The sequence below is a fragment of the Mastigoproctus giganteus genome, chromosome 4, assembly GCF_048544385.1.
Source record: "Mastigoproctus giganteus isolate SK-2022 chromosome 4, ASM4854438v1, whole genome shotgun sequence".
NCBI lineage: Eukaryota > Metazoa > Arthropoda > Arachnida > Uropygi > Thelyphonidae > Mastigoproctus > Mastigoproctus giganteus.
The window spans coordinates 188,272,962-188,290,039 of NC_143578.1; the positions used below are offsets into that span (position 1 = coordinate 188,272,962).

Consider the following 17,078-nt stretch of genomic DNA (forward strand, 5'->3'; position numbering starts at 1 on the left):
AAAAATCTCGGCAGTGACATTATTCTCCCCTCAGAGTTTCTGACCCTAAAACAGAGAAGTGAGAAGCGTGCATTAAACTTCTCCTTGAAAGGTTTTTAACCATATAAGAAATCCTTCACACAGGAAGAATTAAGTACATGTACAAGCAAGTGCATTTAGGTCAAATGACATCTACAATGAAATGATAAAACTCTTTCCTACACAATCTAAGGATAACCTTTTAATTTTATTTAATAGAATCTTTCTTGACAAAGAATTTCCTGGTGAAAGGCAATTGTCCTTGTCAATCCAAAGCCAGGAAAGGACTCTAAAAATCTAAGTAAGTGTTATCCCATTGCTGTGACAAGCTGTCTCTGTATGATCCAGGAAAGAACAACCAATGCTTGCCTTATATGGCATTTAGAAACAAATGGCCTCCTTTCCAGGTACAGGGTGTGTAGCTTCTGAAGAAACAAAGCCACTTTGGATCATTATTTATGGTCATATAAAAAATGCTGGGTTTTTACATAATAAAAGATTACTTTATTTTATAATTTTAATACTTTTTGAATAATACTTAAAATGAAAGAATGGATTCTAAATTTTTGCTCATTCTATATATTCATATCATGAGATTTTAGCTTTTCACCCTTTGGGTGCATGCCTAAGGTACATTCCAAATTTCTTTTTAGGTGAACACTTGGAAAATTCTAAAATCTGAATGGAAAACTTAGTATAAAATCAAGCTAAATTTAAATGAATTATTACTATTGCAATATGTTAAATATTACTTATTTTTATTTTCTTTTAGATAATTGATACTGTTCTAAGTGCATTCTGCAAATTCCATCTAACTGCTAGTACAAATGTTTGTTCAGAAGAAAACAGAGTATTGCTTAGCACTTGGGATATTGTAACTATTATCAGTGGCCACCCTGTTCTTCACAGACCCTTACTGCTACATTTATGGAACATGCTAACCAGCAATGTAAGTTTTTAATTAAAAACTTTCAGTTTGAATATTACTCTTACATATAGGTTATCATTATAACAAAATTTAAACATAGTGGTATTAAAAGTATTCCCCCCCCTCGCACACACAAATATTATATGCCAAAAGTTCCTCATCCTGTGTACATATTGACTCAGACATACAAATCTCATAGTCTGCCTTTTCAGCAACAGTGCTTTAGAAGCCAGTATTGGTCCTGTATCAGAACTTAGACTTTCAAAGTTGAATGGTGGTTGAATGCCTCATTAGTAACCTTTCTGTGAATGTAAGTATGACTTGTCTGAACTGCCTAAAGTCTACTGTGGCTGATTTTATTCAAAGGTAGAAGACTAGGTGATATCTCAATGAAAGAAAAGTCTGGACAGCCTCGCATACTCATGTAATGTGCTCAACAAACCACACAAACACACCTGTTTAGGTCTGCTCATGCCTCATGCATATTATCTATGAAAAACATCATGGAGTGGTCCATGAAGCCACAGGAATATCCATCAGTACATCAACCCTCCATAGGAAGCTATCCCACCACAGAAAATTTAATATCCTTTAAATCTGCACATGTGAAAGCATGGTATATTCAACATCAGCGCCACAAGGATTCTTGGTTCCATTCCAGTTCCTCTATAGCTCATTCTGTTACCCCAAATGCAGTCTGGGATAAGATCCAAAAAATGAAGGGAAAATGTCTACTGTGTCCTTCAGTGATTCTAGTGCGCAATGGATGTCCAACTGCAGTTGCAAATGTTCTAGGGAAGACATTTGATCAACATCAACCTTCTACATTGATTCTCATCAAGAAGCTGGACCGGCGACATCATGAAATTATATTCAAGAAATTCCTGAAGATTTCGATCCAGAAGATCTGAGTTCAAAATAATTACCAGAGGATTTTCAATTGATTCCCGAATCAGCTAGACAAATTATACTGCAAGACTAGCTTCGATTGCATCATCCAGAAAGAAACAAAATCATATTACGAGAGATCCTTGGCAAGGGATGCGAAGAAAAACAGCAAAGAGTTCTTTACTTATGTAAACTCTAGAAGGAAGGGGATGAATCAGATTTGTCCACCTGATATCGATGGGTCAACTGTTGATGACCCTGCTCAGGTAGCTAACAAACTAAATGAATATTTTGCATCGACATTCACACATGAGGAGTTATTCAGCGAGGGGAATGCCAGAGGTGTATTCAACTCTAGCAGTAAGCTAGAGAATCTTGTAATAACTGAGAGTAAAGTGGAGGAGAAATTGTTGAAGATAAATACAAGAAAGGCACCTGGGGTGGATGGGATCTATCCAGTTATATTAAAGGAGGCAGCAAAGGAAGTAAGCAAACCCTTAGCCATAATTATGAGAGCTTCCTTGGACTCAGGGGAGGTACCCATGGACTGGAGATGTGCAAATGTGACCCCAATTCACAAGGGAGGATCAAAGGCTGACACAAGTAATTATAGACCTGTGAGTTTAACTTCTGTTCCAGGAAAATTAATGGAGGCACTGGTTAAAGAAGCACTGCAGGATCATCTAGACAAGACTTCAGTTATAGCTCGGACACAGCATGGTTTTGTTAAGGGGAAGTCTTGCCTGACCAATTTGATTGGATGCTATGATGCAGTCACAAAAGAACTGGATGCAGGGAATAACTTTGATATTATATACTTGTATCTTAGAAAGGCTTTTGATACTGTTGCACATGGAAGACTGCTGCACAAATTGGAGCAGTGTGGCATTGGAGGCAAATTGCTGCTATGGATAAAGGGGTGGTTGAGGCGGAGAAGACAGAGAGTGGTAATCAATGGACACTGCTCATCGTAGACTAATGTTATTAGTGGAGTCCCTCAGGGTTCAGTTTTGGGTCCTTTATTGTTCTCTGTATTTATAAATGATATTGATGATGGTATATCAAGCTTAATGTCCAAGTTTGCAGACGATACGAAGGTTGGCAGGGTTGTCAAGGACACTACTGACACTATGCTGCTGCAACAGGATCTGGAAAGGTTGAGCAGATGGGCTGAGAGGTGGCAAATGAAGTTTAACATTGACAAATGTAAAGTACTACATATGGGAAACAGCAACCCCAGAGCAACGTATCAACTCTGTGGTACTACACTGACAGTGGTAGAGAATGAAAGGGACCTGGGGGTGGTTGTGCAGGCAGATATGAAGTTCTCTGAGCAGTGCAGACGAGCTGCAAGAGTAGCTCATGGTGTATTGTCAATGATATATAGGAATTTTTCTAGCAGGAATAAGGAGGTGATTATTCCCTTGTATAAGGCAATGGTCAGGCCACACCTAGAGTACTGTATACAGGCCTGGAGGCCTCATTTCAAGAAGGATGTAGAGCTGCTGGAACGAGTACAGAAAAGAGCAACAAGATTAGTGAATGGAACAAAGGGGTGCTCTTACAAAGAAAGGCTTAAGTTTTGCGAATTACAGTCTGGAGACTAGGCACCAGCTAGGTGATCTGATAAAGGTGTACAAAGCCTTGAATGGTTTGAGCATGCTCAATGTTGATGGGATTCTTCCTCTTGCTCAGAATAATCACCTGAGAGGGCATAAGTTCAAATTGAGGAAAGACAGATGTAGGATAGATGTGCGGAAATTTGCCTTTAGCCAGCAGGTGGTTGGTAGGTGGAACAGACTTCCATCCCTTGTCGTGGAAGTTGATAGCTTAAATAAGTTTAAGGCTTAGCTGGACAGGTATTTCGAACGAACAGAGGGGTGAAGTGGAAGTGGTTATTTTTTATTTATTTATTTTACTTTATTTTTTTTTTTTTTTTTTGGCTGATGCTGCATAAGCTTGCTTTCTTGCATCAAATGCCTCTACTAATGCTAATGCTAATATTTCAGCTCAATTGCCTGTTGTAGACATTCGACAGGTTTCAAATGATTGTAAATTCTTGTAAATGATTTCGAGCATGAAATAATTTTCTAAGAATGTTGAACATGACCGTAACTCCTATAAAGAACAACAATTTCTGAAAAATACATTTGGAGCTGTTTTTGATATCTGTGATTGATTATGGTATGAAAATGATGTAAAATTGTGCACTCCAGGAAGTTACCTATTACTTCTAGAATTTCCAACTGCAGATGTAATGACCATGAAAGCTTGTAATACTTGTCGAGCATCTCTCAAAAATGATTCCATTCCAACATTTTCGAAGAGCAATGGTTTTGTTTATCCTGCTATTCCACACCATCTGTCTCAGTTGGATTTAGTAACCGAGCAACTTATTTCTCCTCATATACCATTAATGCAAATTAGAAGACTAAGACATGGGTTCAGCCAATACATGGAATTTTGGGCCAAATTATAAATGTTCCTGTAAATGTTAATTTGATGGTCAGCCATTTGCACAACATTTAGTGAAATGGCAAGGCAAAAGTGCATAAAGCCAAATAGCACAGTCACTGCAGTATTTTGAGTGATGTTGTTCCTGATGTTCATATACCTCTAGAACAGTGACAGATGCTGTGGAGTTACTAATCTTGCTACTCAGTGTTTCAATCCAATATGCATGTTTGTGGTCAAGATAATATACTCCAACAGGCACTTCCTGTTGGAGTGTATCATTTTGACCTCATTTTAGTGGAGGCTGTGTTGCTATATTCACCTTTGTGAATATTTTTGATTTGTCTGTAGTTGTGAGCTTGTGTGCTACAGAAATGGCTGAAAAGTGCTTATACATATTGGAAAAACATATCCATCTGTTTTTCAGTAGTACATGCTATACAGATGAAGAAATTTTTTTGAGAATATTGCTTTTCAAGAGCATTAATTACAGTGAATACAGATGGAGTACATGCAGTTATCTAAAATTCATAGCACTTTTTCTGTAGTTTCTGGGCTTTATGCAAGTAGAATAAATGAACCAAAGACCTCATTATGTAGTTTAGTGATAGGGTGAAAGAATGTTTCACTCTAGTCCTTGTTAAGTCAATGTGAAGCTTCTCTGGCACCTCTGCTTCCCATTATACTGGGCTTGATGAAAACTTTCATGAATGCTACAAATTTAACCCCAGGGACTCACATCTGGTGAGTATGAGCTTGGCGCACCCAGGGTCTTGAGCTGGGTATCATTGTTCTTCTCTTTCTTGGTGATTCCCTTCTACTTCTGACTCTCTCTCTCTCTCTCTCAGGGTAATTAGAAATTTTTTTTGGCTGGTGCAGAATAAGCCTCAGGCTTCCTTGCACTATATGGCTAGTAATAATAATAATAATGATAATATGAATGGCAAAAGATTTCATTATTTAAAGAAAGTGCATCATTGGTTATTTAAAGAATAAGTTCCCAATGATGCAAAGATAAGCAACTCAGTGACTTAATGACTTAGTGATGCAAAGATAAGAGGACATCTTTATTGTCCCAGAAATCCAAACATTAGAATACAACTTTGATGATATCTTCAGAAAATTTAGTGCTTGTTAGTTTATTCATTTTTTTCCTTTACTTAAAAAAAATTCTGTACGTGTTGTTCTTAATCACACCATTCTCACTAATCTGTTTCATGTCTTCCTGATGCATTTACACTACCTATATTGTAATAGTATAATGTAAATATAATATTGTATTAGTATAATGTATACTATATAAACTACTGTGATATCAGTATAATGTGAATGTAGATGTAATATAAATATAATGCAATATCAGTTTAATATAAATGTAATGTCATTAATATAATGTAAGGCAGCTACTCATGCTGACTCCATATGTATTTGTATCATGTGTATAATTTAACTCATGGAATGGCAGTGCCTCTGTACAAACACTCAAGATGTGGCTAACTATTGTTAGATGGCAGGAGAGTGATGTCGAAGGACACAGCATAAAGTTCTGACCATTTTGTCTGACAGTTGGCAAGTGACCTTCAGTTATGTGCTGTAAGTTTGAACCATTCTGTAAGTTGCATAATGGAAGATCTGAAGACTAAGCAATGCTTTTTGTTATACACTATTGTATTTGACTTATACGAGTGCTACAGAAATTGTGAGAGATATGTCAGAGGTTTACAGAGACAGATGTTTTAAAGAAACTAATTTTAAAATGACACTGGTGCATTAAAGAAGGTCAAGAATCTATGGCCCAGTGGCTGCTCTCAAATCAAGAAATTTCTTTTGTGAGTGCTACACAAGTGCACATGTGCAAATATTTGAAAGGAGATTATTTTGAAAAGGAACAAAACCACCAGATCTCAGTGGCAAAGGTTAAAATTTAAGGGGCCATTCCACAAATTACATGATCAAGCTGTATTTAATGATGTGCAAATATTATATTTATGGAATTTTAAATATATAATTGATCACCAGTACTTAGTCGCATTACATTATAGTGATATGATGGTCTGTGATTTTGCTGTGTAAACCCAGAAGGGTTTACACAGCAAAATCACAGACCATCATATCTTAATATTTGGTTACTTAATTAAATGTTTATCTCAAAAATGTTTATCTCGAAAAAGAAACATGGAAGGCTTTCCAAACTGTTTTGACATTGAAGACAATAATTATAGCAGAGTCATGCTAACAGCTTTATAAAAAACATATTATTGATAATCTGCTTTCGTTACTTTTGTAGTATTCTGCATGGGGGTAAGCTTCCATCAAGATATTTTTATTATGAAAGAACAGTACTTAGAAACATGGAACCCAAATGTGCTGACTGTTTCTTGCTAGTTCTTAATTAGAGAAATCAGGGTGATAGAGAGAAGTGCAAACAGGATGGAAAATTTAGTATCAGTATTGGCGCCTCTGTAGCCAGGTGGGAAGGAGCAGCAGTGCGTAGCACACGCTTCTTGATTAGACCGGGGTTCGAGCCCATCACCACCAAATATGGAGGATGTGGAAAGGTCAGGGAATGACCACCGCATATCCCTGAGCAATATGGCCATAGTTGCTAATGCTCCTAAAAACCAAACAACTAACTAACTAACTAGTATCAGTATTAGGCATATGGTGCAAGGAAGCAAGTCTTTTGCTGCACCAAATGATAATAAATAAAATAAACTATCTATGTGATTTTGTTCCTACATAGGTAACTATCAAGTTAAACTTTGAATTTCTCCAAAATATCAACCTCAGCTACCCATGGAGGCAACTTATTCTGGTAATTAACAACTTGCTGGCTAAAAAAAAACTTTCTACTTCCGATCTAAACCTCTTTCTTCCATAATTTGATTTACAGCCCCTAGTTCCAGAATCATTTATAACATTGAAAATTTTACCTTCATTCATTTTACTTTCTCCTCTCAGAGTGATATAAATTTCAGTTATCTCTTCCTCTAAGGTGCCTAGTTACCAAGTTACCAAGTTACCAAGGCTCTATAGTCAACATATTTTGATGTCTTTCATTATTCAGATGTTGTTTTTTAATAATTTCGCCAGACATGTCCATTTTGTACCTTTTCGGGAGCTTAAAACCAAGAGTAAGTAATAGCATTTGACATATAGTGCAAGGAAGCCACAGTCTTTTGCTGCACTGACAAAAAAACCAAAAAAAAACCACCAAATACATAAGAAAATACAAATTATATGCCTCCCTCCTCATACAGGTAATACAGGTTTGCCTCGCTCCTCATCCAGTTGACCTTTGAATTTGTTCAAGTTGTCAGCCTTGACTACCTGCATGTGCAACTTGTTCCAGCAATCAGTGAACTCACTGGCTAAAAGAAAAGTTCCTACAATCTAAGTTAAGCCTCAAGCCCTATATTCTGAATTTATGATCCCTAGTTCTGGAATTCTTTATAACAGTAAGAATTCCACCTTCATTCATTTTACTAATCCCTCTCAGAGCCTTGTAAACCTCAATCAGATCACCTCCGAGGTGCCTGGTTTCCAAGCTCTGTAGCCCACATAATTGGAGTCTTTATTCATACAGTCATCCTTCTGCTGAACTCACCATTCAAGTTGCAGATCTTTGGACCCTTTCAAGAAGCTCAATGTCTTTTTTTCAGATGAGGTCTGCGTAATTGAACACAGTATTCCAAATGTAGCCTTATACAGTGTCATTATGATCTTCCTATTTCAACAGGATAATAGTAGTAGTAGCAGTGGTATGTGATGCAAGAAAGCAAGTGTATGAGCTTATGCAGCATCAGCCAAAAAAAAAAAAAAAAAAATCACACCATTCCCTCCAAATGCCTGTCCAGTTCCTCCTTAAATTTATTTAACTTATCAACTTCCACAATGACAGATGGAAGTTTGTTCCAGCAATTAACCACCCGCTGGCTAAAGGCAAATTTCCACACATCTATTCTACATCTGTCCTTTCTTAATTTGAATTTATGCCCCCGTAGGTTCGTAATCTGAATAAGTGGAAGGATCCCATCAGAATTCAGCATGCTCAACCCATTCAAGGCCTTATACACCTCAATCAGATCATCGCGCAGGTGCCTAGTCTCCAGCCACTGCAATTTGAAGAACTTAAGCCTCTCTTGGTAAGAGGATCCCTTCATTCCCCTCACTAATCTTGTTGCTCTTCTCTGTACACGCTCAAGCAAATCTACATCCTTCCTAAAATGAGGCCTCCAGACCTGTATGCAATACTCAAGGCATGGCTTGACCATTGCCTTATACAGAGGGACAATCACCTCCTTTTCCCTGCTAGCAAAATTCCTATATATCATTGACAAAACCCCATGACCTGCCCTGGCAGCCTGTCTGCATTGCTCAGAAAACTTCATATCGGACTGCACAATTACTCCCAGGTCTTTTTCATTTTCTACCACCTTAAGTGTAGTACCACACAGTTGGTACATTTCTTGGGGGTTACTTCTACCCATATGCAGTACTTTGCATTTGTCAAGGTTAAACTTCAGTTGCCACTTCTTAGCCCATCTGCCCAAATTATCTAGATCCTGTTGCAGTAGCACACTGCCATGACTGTCATTAACAACCCTGCCAACCTTTGGCAGGGTTGTTAATGACAGTCATGGCAGGGTTTTTACAGGCAGGGATCACATTTTGGCAGGGTTGTTAATGCATGATAAAGCATCGATAGGACACCATGGGCTTTCCTGGCTGCCCGTTTACACTGTTCGGAAAACTTCAAATCTGCCCATATTGTAACTTCCAGATCCCTTTCCTCCTCCACTGTTTTTAATTCAACCCCACCAAGTGTATAATTTATTTGTGGGTTGCTATTTCTCAAGTATAAGACTTTGCACTTAACAGCAGCATAAAAACATAGCTGCCACTTTTCTCACCATCTTTGAAGTCTGTTCAAGTCATCATGAAGGAGCACTGCTTGGCACTGATCATTAACAATTCTGCCAATCTTTACGTCATCTGCAAATTTTGACATCATGCCTTATATCCCTTTGTCGATGTCATTTATGAAAATGATAAACAACAGTGGTCTAACAACTGAACCTTGAGGGACCCCCACTCCTGACGTTACACTAATCTGAAGAATATCCATTAATCACAACCCTCTGCCTTCTGCCCTACAGCCACCCAGCAGTCGATCTTAGAATCTTACCAGTAATCCCAACCTGTTCAAGCTTATACGGTAACTTCTCATGAGGAACTGAGTCAAATGCTTTGCTAAAATCCAAATAAACTATATTGAAATTCTTTCCTATGTCCAGTCATGAGTAACTGTGTCAAAATAACCTACTATGTTAGTTAAAAATGATTTTCCCTTAACAAAACTATGTTATGTGTTATTCATAATACCATGTCTTTCTAAATTTCCTTGCATTGTACTCTTAATCATCTCTCTCTCTCTAAGATTTTTCCTACCACCGAAGTCAGAAAAACCAGTCTGTAGTTAACCAACTTCACTCTTAGAATGGCCGTTATGTATTGCCAATACCTTGGCACTTTTCAAATCCAAAGGAATCTACCCCCAATCCAAAGATGCCCTCATAATTAACCTCAGTGGTTCAATACACTCACTTGAAGTCTCCCTCATAACTACCAGGTATATGCCATCAACTCTAGGAGCCTTACTTGCCCTTATGCTCAATAGTTTTTTTAATAAAGAATCGTCTGTAATTACAAAATCACTAATTTCATGTGGCTCAGTCTCACTCGCACAGCATGAAAGTTCTTCCATCAGTAAAAACTGAGTAAACTAACAATTCAGTTCATCTGCAACCTCAGCTGGATTATCTAAGAATTTTCCACGCCCAGTGCACAAGGTCCAGTCTGATTTGCTTTTCATCTTCAATGAATTCATATACATGAACAATTCCTTGTCCCCATTCTTTGCTCTCTTAGCCAATGCATTCTCATACACATCCTTGGCCTCCCTAAATTACAGAAGCCACAAATTGCATTTGTGGCTTCTGTAATTTTTGCTTTAAAAGTATTCCATAATTCAAAATATTCGTCCTCCCTCAACAATCCGTCCAATTCAGAGATGCCATATGGTTCCTTAAACTGCCAAAATTCCCTCTTCTGAAGTTAAAATTACCTCTTCTGTGCCTTTACCTTTAACTACTGCAACATCTTTCTTCATCTTCCAACTGACGATTGCATGATCACTTCCTGGCAATGGTTCCTGTACTTTAAGCCCTGTGTTGCAATCTGATTCGTTAGTACTGATGAGATCAAGAATATTCTCACCCCTAGTGCTTTCTCTAATATGCTGCTACAAATAATAATCATCCAGTTTATTAAAAAAAATAAACGGAACGAAGGGTTGCTCTTATGAAGAAAGGCTTAAGTTTTGCAAATTACAGTGTCTGGAGACTAGGCACCGGTGAGGTGATCTGATAGAGGTGTACAAAGCCTTGAATGGTTTGAGTATGCTCAATGCTGATGGGATACTGCCTCTTGCTCAGAATAATCACCTGAGAGGGCATAAATTGAAATTGAGGAAAGACAGATGTAGGATAGATGTGCAGAAATTTGCCTTTAGTTGGTTGGTGGAACAGACTTCCATCCCTTGTTGTGGAAGTGGATAGCCTAAATAAATTTAAGGCTCAGCTGGACAGGTATTTCGAACGAACGGAGGGGTGAAGTGGAAGGGGTTTTTTTTTTTTTTTTTTTTGGCTGATGCTGCATAAGCTTGCTTTCTTGCATCGTATGCCTCTACTAATGCTAATGCTAATAATCACCTGCTTGCAAAATTCATGTATACCATTGGCAAGACCCCATGACCTTCTCTGGCAGCCTGTCTGCACTGCTCAGAAAACTTCATATCTGACTGCACAATTACCCCTAGGTATCTCTCACTGTCCACTACCCTGAGTGTAACACCACCCAGTTGGTCATTTCTCTGGGGTTACTGCTACCCATATGCAGTACATTGCATTTATCAATGTTAAACTTCAGTTGCCACTTCTCAGCCCATCTGCGCAACTTTTCCAGACTCTGTTTCTGCAGCATACTGTCCTTACTGTTATTAACAACCGTCTGAACCTTTTGTATCATCTCCAAAATTTGATATTAATCCTGATATACCTTCATCACTATCATGATAAATAAACAAAACAGCAGTGGGCCCCCACTAATAATATTAGTTCATGTAGAGCAGTTATTCATTGATTACCACTCTCTGTCTTCTCCAACTCAACCATCCTTTTATCCATTGTAGCAACTTGCCCTTAATGCACTGCTCCAATTTGTACAGTAGTCGTCCATGTGCAACAGTATCAAAAGCTTTTCTGAAATCCAGGCGCCTCCGTAGCCAGGTGGGAAGGAGCAGCAGTGCATAGCACACGCTTCTTGATTAGACAGGGGTTCGAGCCCATCACCACCAAATACAGACGATGCGGAAAGGTCAGGGAATGAACACCGCATATCCCAGAGCAATATGGCCTTAGTTGCTAATGCTCCTAAAAACCAAATAACAAACTTGAAATCCAAGTATATAATATCAAAATTATATTTTGCATCCAATTCCTGTATGACCGGCACCTCCGTAGCCAGGTGGGAAGGAGCAGCAGTGCGTAGCACACACTTCTTGATTAGACTGGGGTTCAAGTCCGCCACCACCAAATACGGAGGATGCGGAAAGGTCAGGGAATGACCACCGCATATTCCCGTAGCAATATGGCCTTAGTTGCTAATGCTCCTAAAAACCAAACAACAAACCTTTATGACCACATCATAGTATCCAATTAAATTGGTCAGACAAGACTTCCCCTTAACAAACCCATGCTGTGTCTGAATTATTACTGCTGTATTGTCTCGGTGATTCTGCAATGCTTCTTTAACCAATGACTCCATTCTTTTCCCTGGAAGAAGTCAAACTAATGGGTCTGTAATTACTTGTGTGTGTCACCCTATGATCCCTTGTGAATTGGAGATGCATTTGCACATCTCCAGCCTGTTGGGACTTCCCCTGAGTCCAGTGATGCTTTTTGTAATTATGGCTAAGGTTTTGCTTACTTACTTTGCCACTTTAATATAACTGGATATATCCCATCTACCCTAGGTGTCTTTCTTATGGTTAACTTCAACAATTTCTCCTCCACTTTGCTCTCAGTTATTACAAAACTCATTTAACTCTGTGTTAGAGTTTGATGAACATCTGGCCCTCTCCTCCTTGAATAACTCCTCATGTGTGAATGTAGATGCAAAATACTCATTTAGTTTGGCAGCTATCTGAGAATGATCATCTACAGTCAAACCATTGATATCAAGTGGACCAATCTGATTCATCCCCTTCCTTTTAGAGTTTATATAAGTAAATAAGTCTTTGCTGTTTTCTTTGCATCCTTGCCAAAGATTTCTCATAATCTGCCTTCACTTGCCTAACCTCCTTTGTGACGATTGCTGACTACCTTGTACCTACTGTAGGCATCTTTGTCACCTGACAATTTATGTGCATCCCATGCATTTTTTTTTTCTCTGCCATGAGTCTCATAAGTTCATCTGACATCCATTTGGGCCTAAATCTTGAACAGTATTTCTTAGTTGGAACAAAAAACTTCCATACTTCCTTGAATGCTTCCCATTTAGAATTTGCTGTTGGTATCATCATCAGTTGATCCCTCTGTATACAACTTAAAAAATCTCTGAGACCACTATAGTCACCTTTATGAAAGCAAAACCCCTTCCCTTTACCTCTTGATGGTAGTTACATCTTTAAGTAAATCCCACATCAGTTCACTATGATCACTGCCATCGTGTGGTAATATAAATTCTTAATACATGAATAATCACTGCTGATAATCAGATCAAGAGTGTTACTCCCTCTTGTTGCCTCTCTAACATGCTGCTGTAAAAACAATCTTCCAGTAACTCCACAAAAGCCTTTCTAGTGTTCGAGTGGCCAATCCATAAGTTTAAATCTATATCTGGGAAGTTAAAATTCCTCATTATAAGACACTGATTTACTGGCCCACTCTGTTTCTCTGTATAATTGTTCATTGTACTCAATAGTCATTAGGCCTATAACAAACTCCTACCCTCATTTGCTTTCACAGTGCTTATGTCACACCAAACTGATTCAACATTGCACTGTCCATCTATGTCAACTGGATGCACTTCCTTAGATTTTGTTTCTTAACTAACAGCATAACCCCTCCTTCCTTCCTATCCTGTCTGTCATTTCTGTACACATTGTACTCCCAAAATTCCAATTCTGCATCCCTTATATCTTAGTGACACCACGCCTCTGATATCCCATCAATGTCCACCTTGGATGTCTTAATCAGCACTTCAAATTTGTCAAATATTTATTTTCTATGCTCCTAACATTTGTGTACATGCAAGTATACATGCACCTGTTCTTTCTCTTAATTACTCAAACACAGCCCATGTATTTACTTGTTTCAAGACTCCCAGCAGTTCCTGAAATCCCCAGCAACTTGCTTTCCAGGCTGCTGCTTATTCCAATAGAAGCAGTGCAAGAATCATTTCCATGTCTGCCTGCGACTGTTGTTAATCTATTAGTCTGTGAATCTCCCACCAAGCTAGCAGGTTTTTCAACCCACCTAACATTGCTTTCATAGCATCCGCAAATATTTTTTCATCCTTTCTCTTTAAGTGTATCCAATCCCTGTAGAAACACTCTACTGTTAACAACACAGACCACGCTGAGAAAAGTTCTCCTCCATGAGCCCTGCACAATCTCTCCAGGGCCGAATTGATTGAAAAGGCTCTCATCATATACTCCCTCCTATCATGTCTGGGCAGGATTGCAGACACTTTCAAATTTAACCCCAACTCGCAACATTTTTTGTGATGACCTCATAATTACTAATTGTAATTATTACAAAGGAAGTAGCCTGATGATTGAATTGATCAGGCATGATTACCTTCCTCCCACCTTAACAAATCAATGCTATGATATAAGATGAATTTTTATAATTGTTCATTGTGATATAACATGAATTTGTGGATGAACTTGCACTACTTCTTTATAGCTTCATTCCTATAAAGATGGATTTGCACTACTTCTTAACTTGTTTTCATTATTTTCCCTGGTACAGAAATCAGACTTACAGGTCTGTAATTAATCACTTCACCCTTTGGATCACTTCAGATTGTATATTTCCAGTCCGTATGGAATTCCCCTGAATCTAACGATGCTCTCATCATTATAGCCACCAATTTGATTACCCCTGTTTTCTTTTAATATAATTGGATATTTTAAAAGGAGGCAGTAAATCTTTAAAAGAACAGCAAAAGAAGAAAAATTCATGGGATACATATAAATTAACATGTAACACAGAAGCCTATAATAGATATAAGCTGGTCTGTAACCAAGTTACAAAGGAGGTTAGGCAGGCGAAGGCAGATTACGAGAAATCTTTGGCAAAGGATGCAAAGAAAAACAGCAAAGAGTTCTTTACTTATGTAAACTCTAGAAGGAAGGGGATGAATCAGATTGGTTCACTTGATATCGATAGTTCAACTGTTGATGATCCTGCTCAGGTAGCTAACAAACTAAATGAATATTTTGCATCTGACATTCACACGTGAGGAGTTATTCAGCAAGGAGAATGCCAGAGGTGTATTCAACTCTGGCAGTAAGCTATATAATCTTGTAATAACTGAGAGTAAAGTGGAGGAGAAATTGTTGAAGATAAACACAAGAAAGGCACCTGGGGTGGATGGGATCTATCCAGTTATATTAAAGGAGGCAGCAAAGGAAGTAAGCAAACCCTTAGTCATAATTATGACAGCTTCCTTGAACACAGGGGAGCTACCATAGACTGGAGATGTGCAAATGTAACCGCAATTCACAAAGGAGGATCAAAGGCTGACACAAGTAATTATAGACCTGTGATTTTAACTTCTGTCCCAGGAAAATTAATGGAGGCACTGGTTAAAGAAGCACTGCAGGATCATCTAGACAAGACTTCAGTTATAGTTCGGACACAGCATGGTTTTGTTAAGGGAAAGTCTTGCCTGACCAATTTGATTGGATACTATGATGCAGTCACAAAAGAACTGGATGCATGGAATAACTTTGATATTATATATTTATTATATATATGAGAGCTTCCTGGACTCAGAGCAGGTACCCGCAGACTGGAGTTGTGCAAATGTGACCCCAATTCACAAAGGATTATCAAAGGTTGACACAAGCAATTATAGACCTGTGAGTTTAACTTCTGTTCCAGGAAAATTAATGGAGGCACTAGTTAAAGAAGCACTGCAGGATCATTTAGACAAGACTTCAGTTATAGCTCGGACACAGCATGGTTTTGTTAAGGGGAAGTCTTGCCTGACCAATTTGATTGGATACTATGATGCAGTCACAAAGGAACTGGATGCAGGGAATAACTTTGATATTATATACTTGGATCTTAGAAAAGCTTTTGATACTGTTGCACATGGAAGACTGCTGCACAAATTGGAGCAGTGTGACATTGGAGGCAAATTGCTGCTGTGGATAAAGGGGTGGCTGAGGGGGAGAAGCCGGAGAGTGGTACTTTGATATTATATACTTGGATCTTAGAAAAGCTTTTGATAATGCTCATCGTGGACTAATGTTATTAGTGGAGTCCCTCAAAGCTCAGTGTTGGGTCCATTATTGTTTTCTGTATTCATAAATGATATTGATGATGGTATATCAAGCTTAATGTCGAAGTTTGCAGACGATACAAAGGTAGGCAGGGTTGTCAAGGACACTACTGACACTATGCTGCTGCAACAGGATCTGGAAAGGTTGAGCAGATGGGCTGAGAGGTGACAAATGAAGTTTAACATTGACAAATGTAAAGTATTGCACATGGGAAACAGCAACCCCAGAGCAACGTATCAACTCTGTGGTACTACACTGACACTGGTAGAGAATGAAAGGGACCTGGGGGTGGTTGTGCAGGCAGATATGAAGTTCGCTGAGCAGTGCAGACGGGCTGAGAGTAGCTCATGGTGTATTGTCAATGATATATAGGAATTTTTCTATCAGGGATAAGGAGGTGATTATTCCCTTGTATAAGGCAATGGTCAGGCCACACCTAGAGTACTGTATACAGGTCTGGAGGCCTCATTTTAAGAAGGATGTAGAGCTGCTGGAACGAGTACAGAGAAGGGCAACAAGATTAGTGAATGGAACAAAGGGTTGCTCTTACGAAGAAAGGCTTAAGTTTTGCAAATTACAGAGCCTGGAGACTAGGCATCGGCGAGGTGATCTGATAGAGGTGTATAAAGCATTGAATGGTTTGAGCATGCTCAATGCTGATGGGATTCTTCCTCTCGCTCAGAATAATCACCTGAGAGGGCATAAATTCAAATTGAGGAAAGACAGATGTAGGATAGATGTGCGGAAATTTGCCTTTAGCCAGCGGGTGGTTGGTTGGTGGAACAGGCTTCCATCCCTTGTCATGGAAGTTGATAGCCTAAATAAGTTTAAGGCTCAGCTGGACAGGTATTTTGAACGAACAGAGGGGTGAAGTGGAAGTGGTTTTTTTTTTTTTTTTTTTTGGCTGATGCTGCATAAGCTTGTTTTCTTGCATCAAATGCCTCTACTAATGCTAATTTGGATCTTAGAAAGGCTTTTGATACTGTTGCACATGGAAGACTGCTGCACAAATTGGAGTAGTGTGGCATTGGAGGCAAATTGCTGCTATGGATAAAGGGATGGTTGCGGGGGAGAAGACAGAGTGGTAATCAATGGACACTGCTCATCGTGCACTAATGTTATTAGTGGAGTCCCTCAGGGTTCAGTGTTGGG

General features: G+C 38.7%; 1 protein-coding gene across 1 annotated transcript in view; it reads left to right on the forward strand.

The window, feature by feature from the left end:
- LOC150087268 (Fanconi anemia group A protein-like) overlaps nucleotides 1-17,078 on the forward strand; it is a 202,739-nt gene that overhangs the window by 101,829 nt on the left and 83,832 nt on the right. Inside the window, exon 5 of the mRNA XM_090372428.1 lies at nucleotides 791-967. Coding sequence (XP_090228554.1) covers nucleotides 791-967 — 177 coding nt within the window. The remainder of the gene's footprint in view (nucleotides 1-790; nucleotides 968-17,078) is intronic.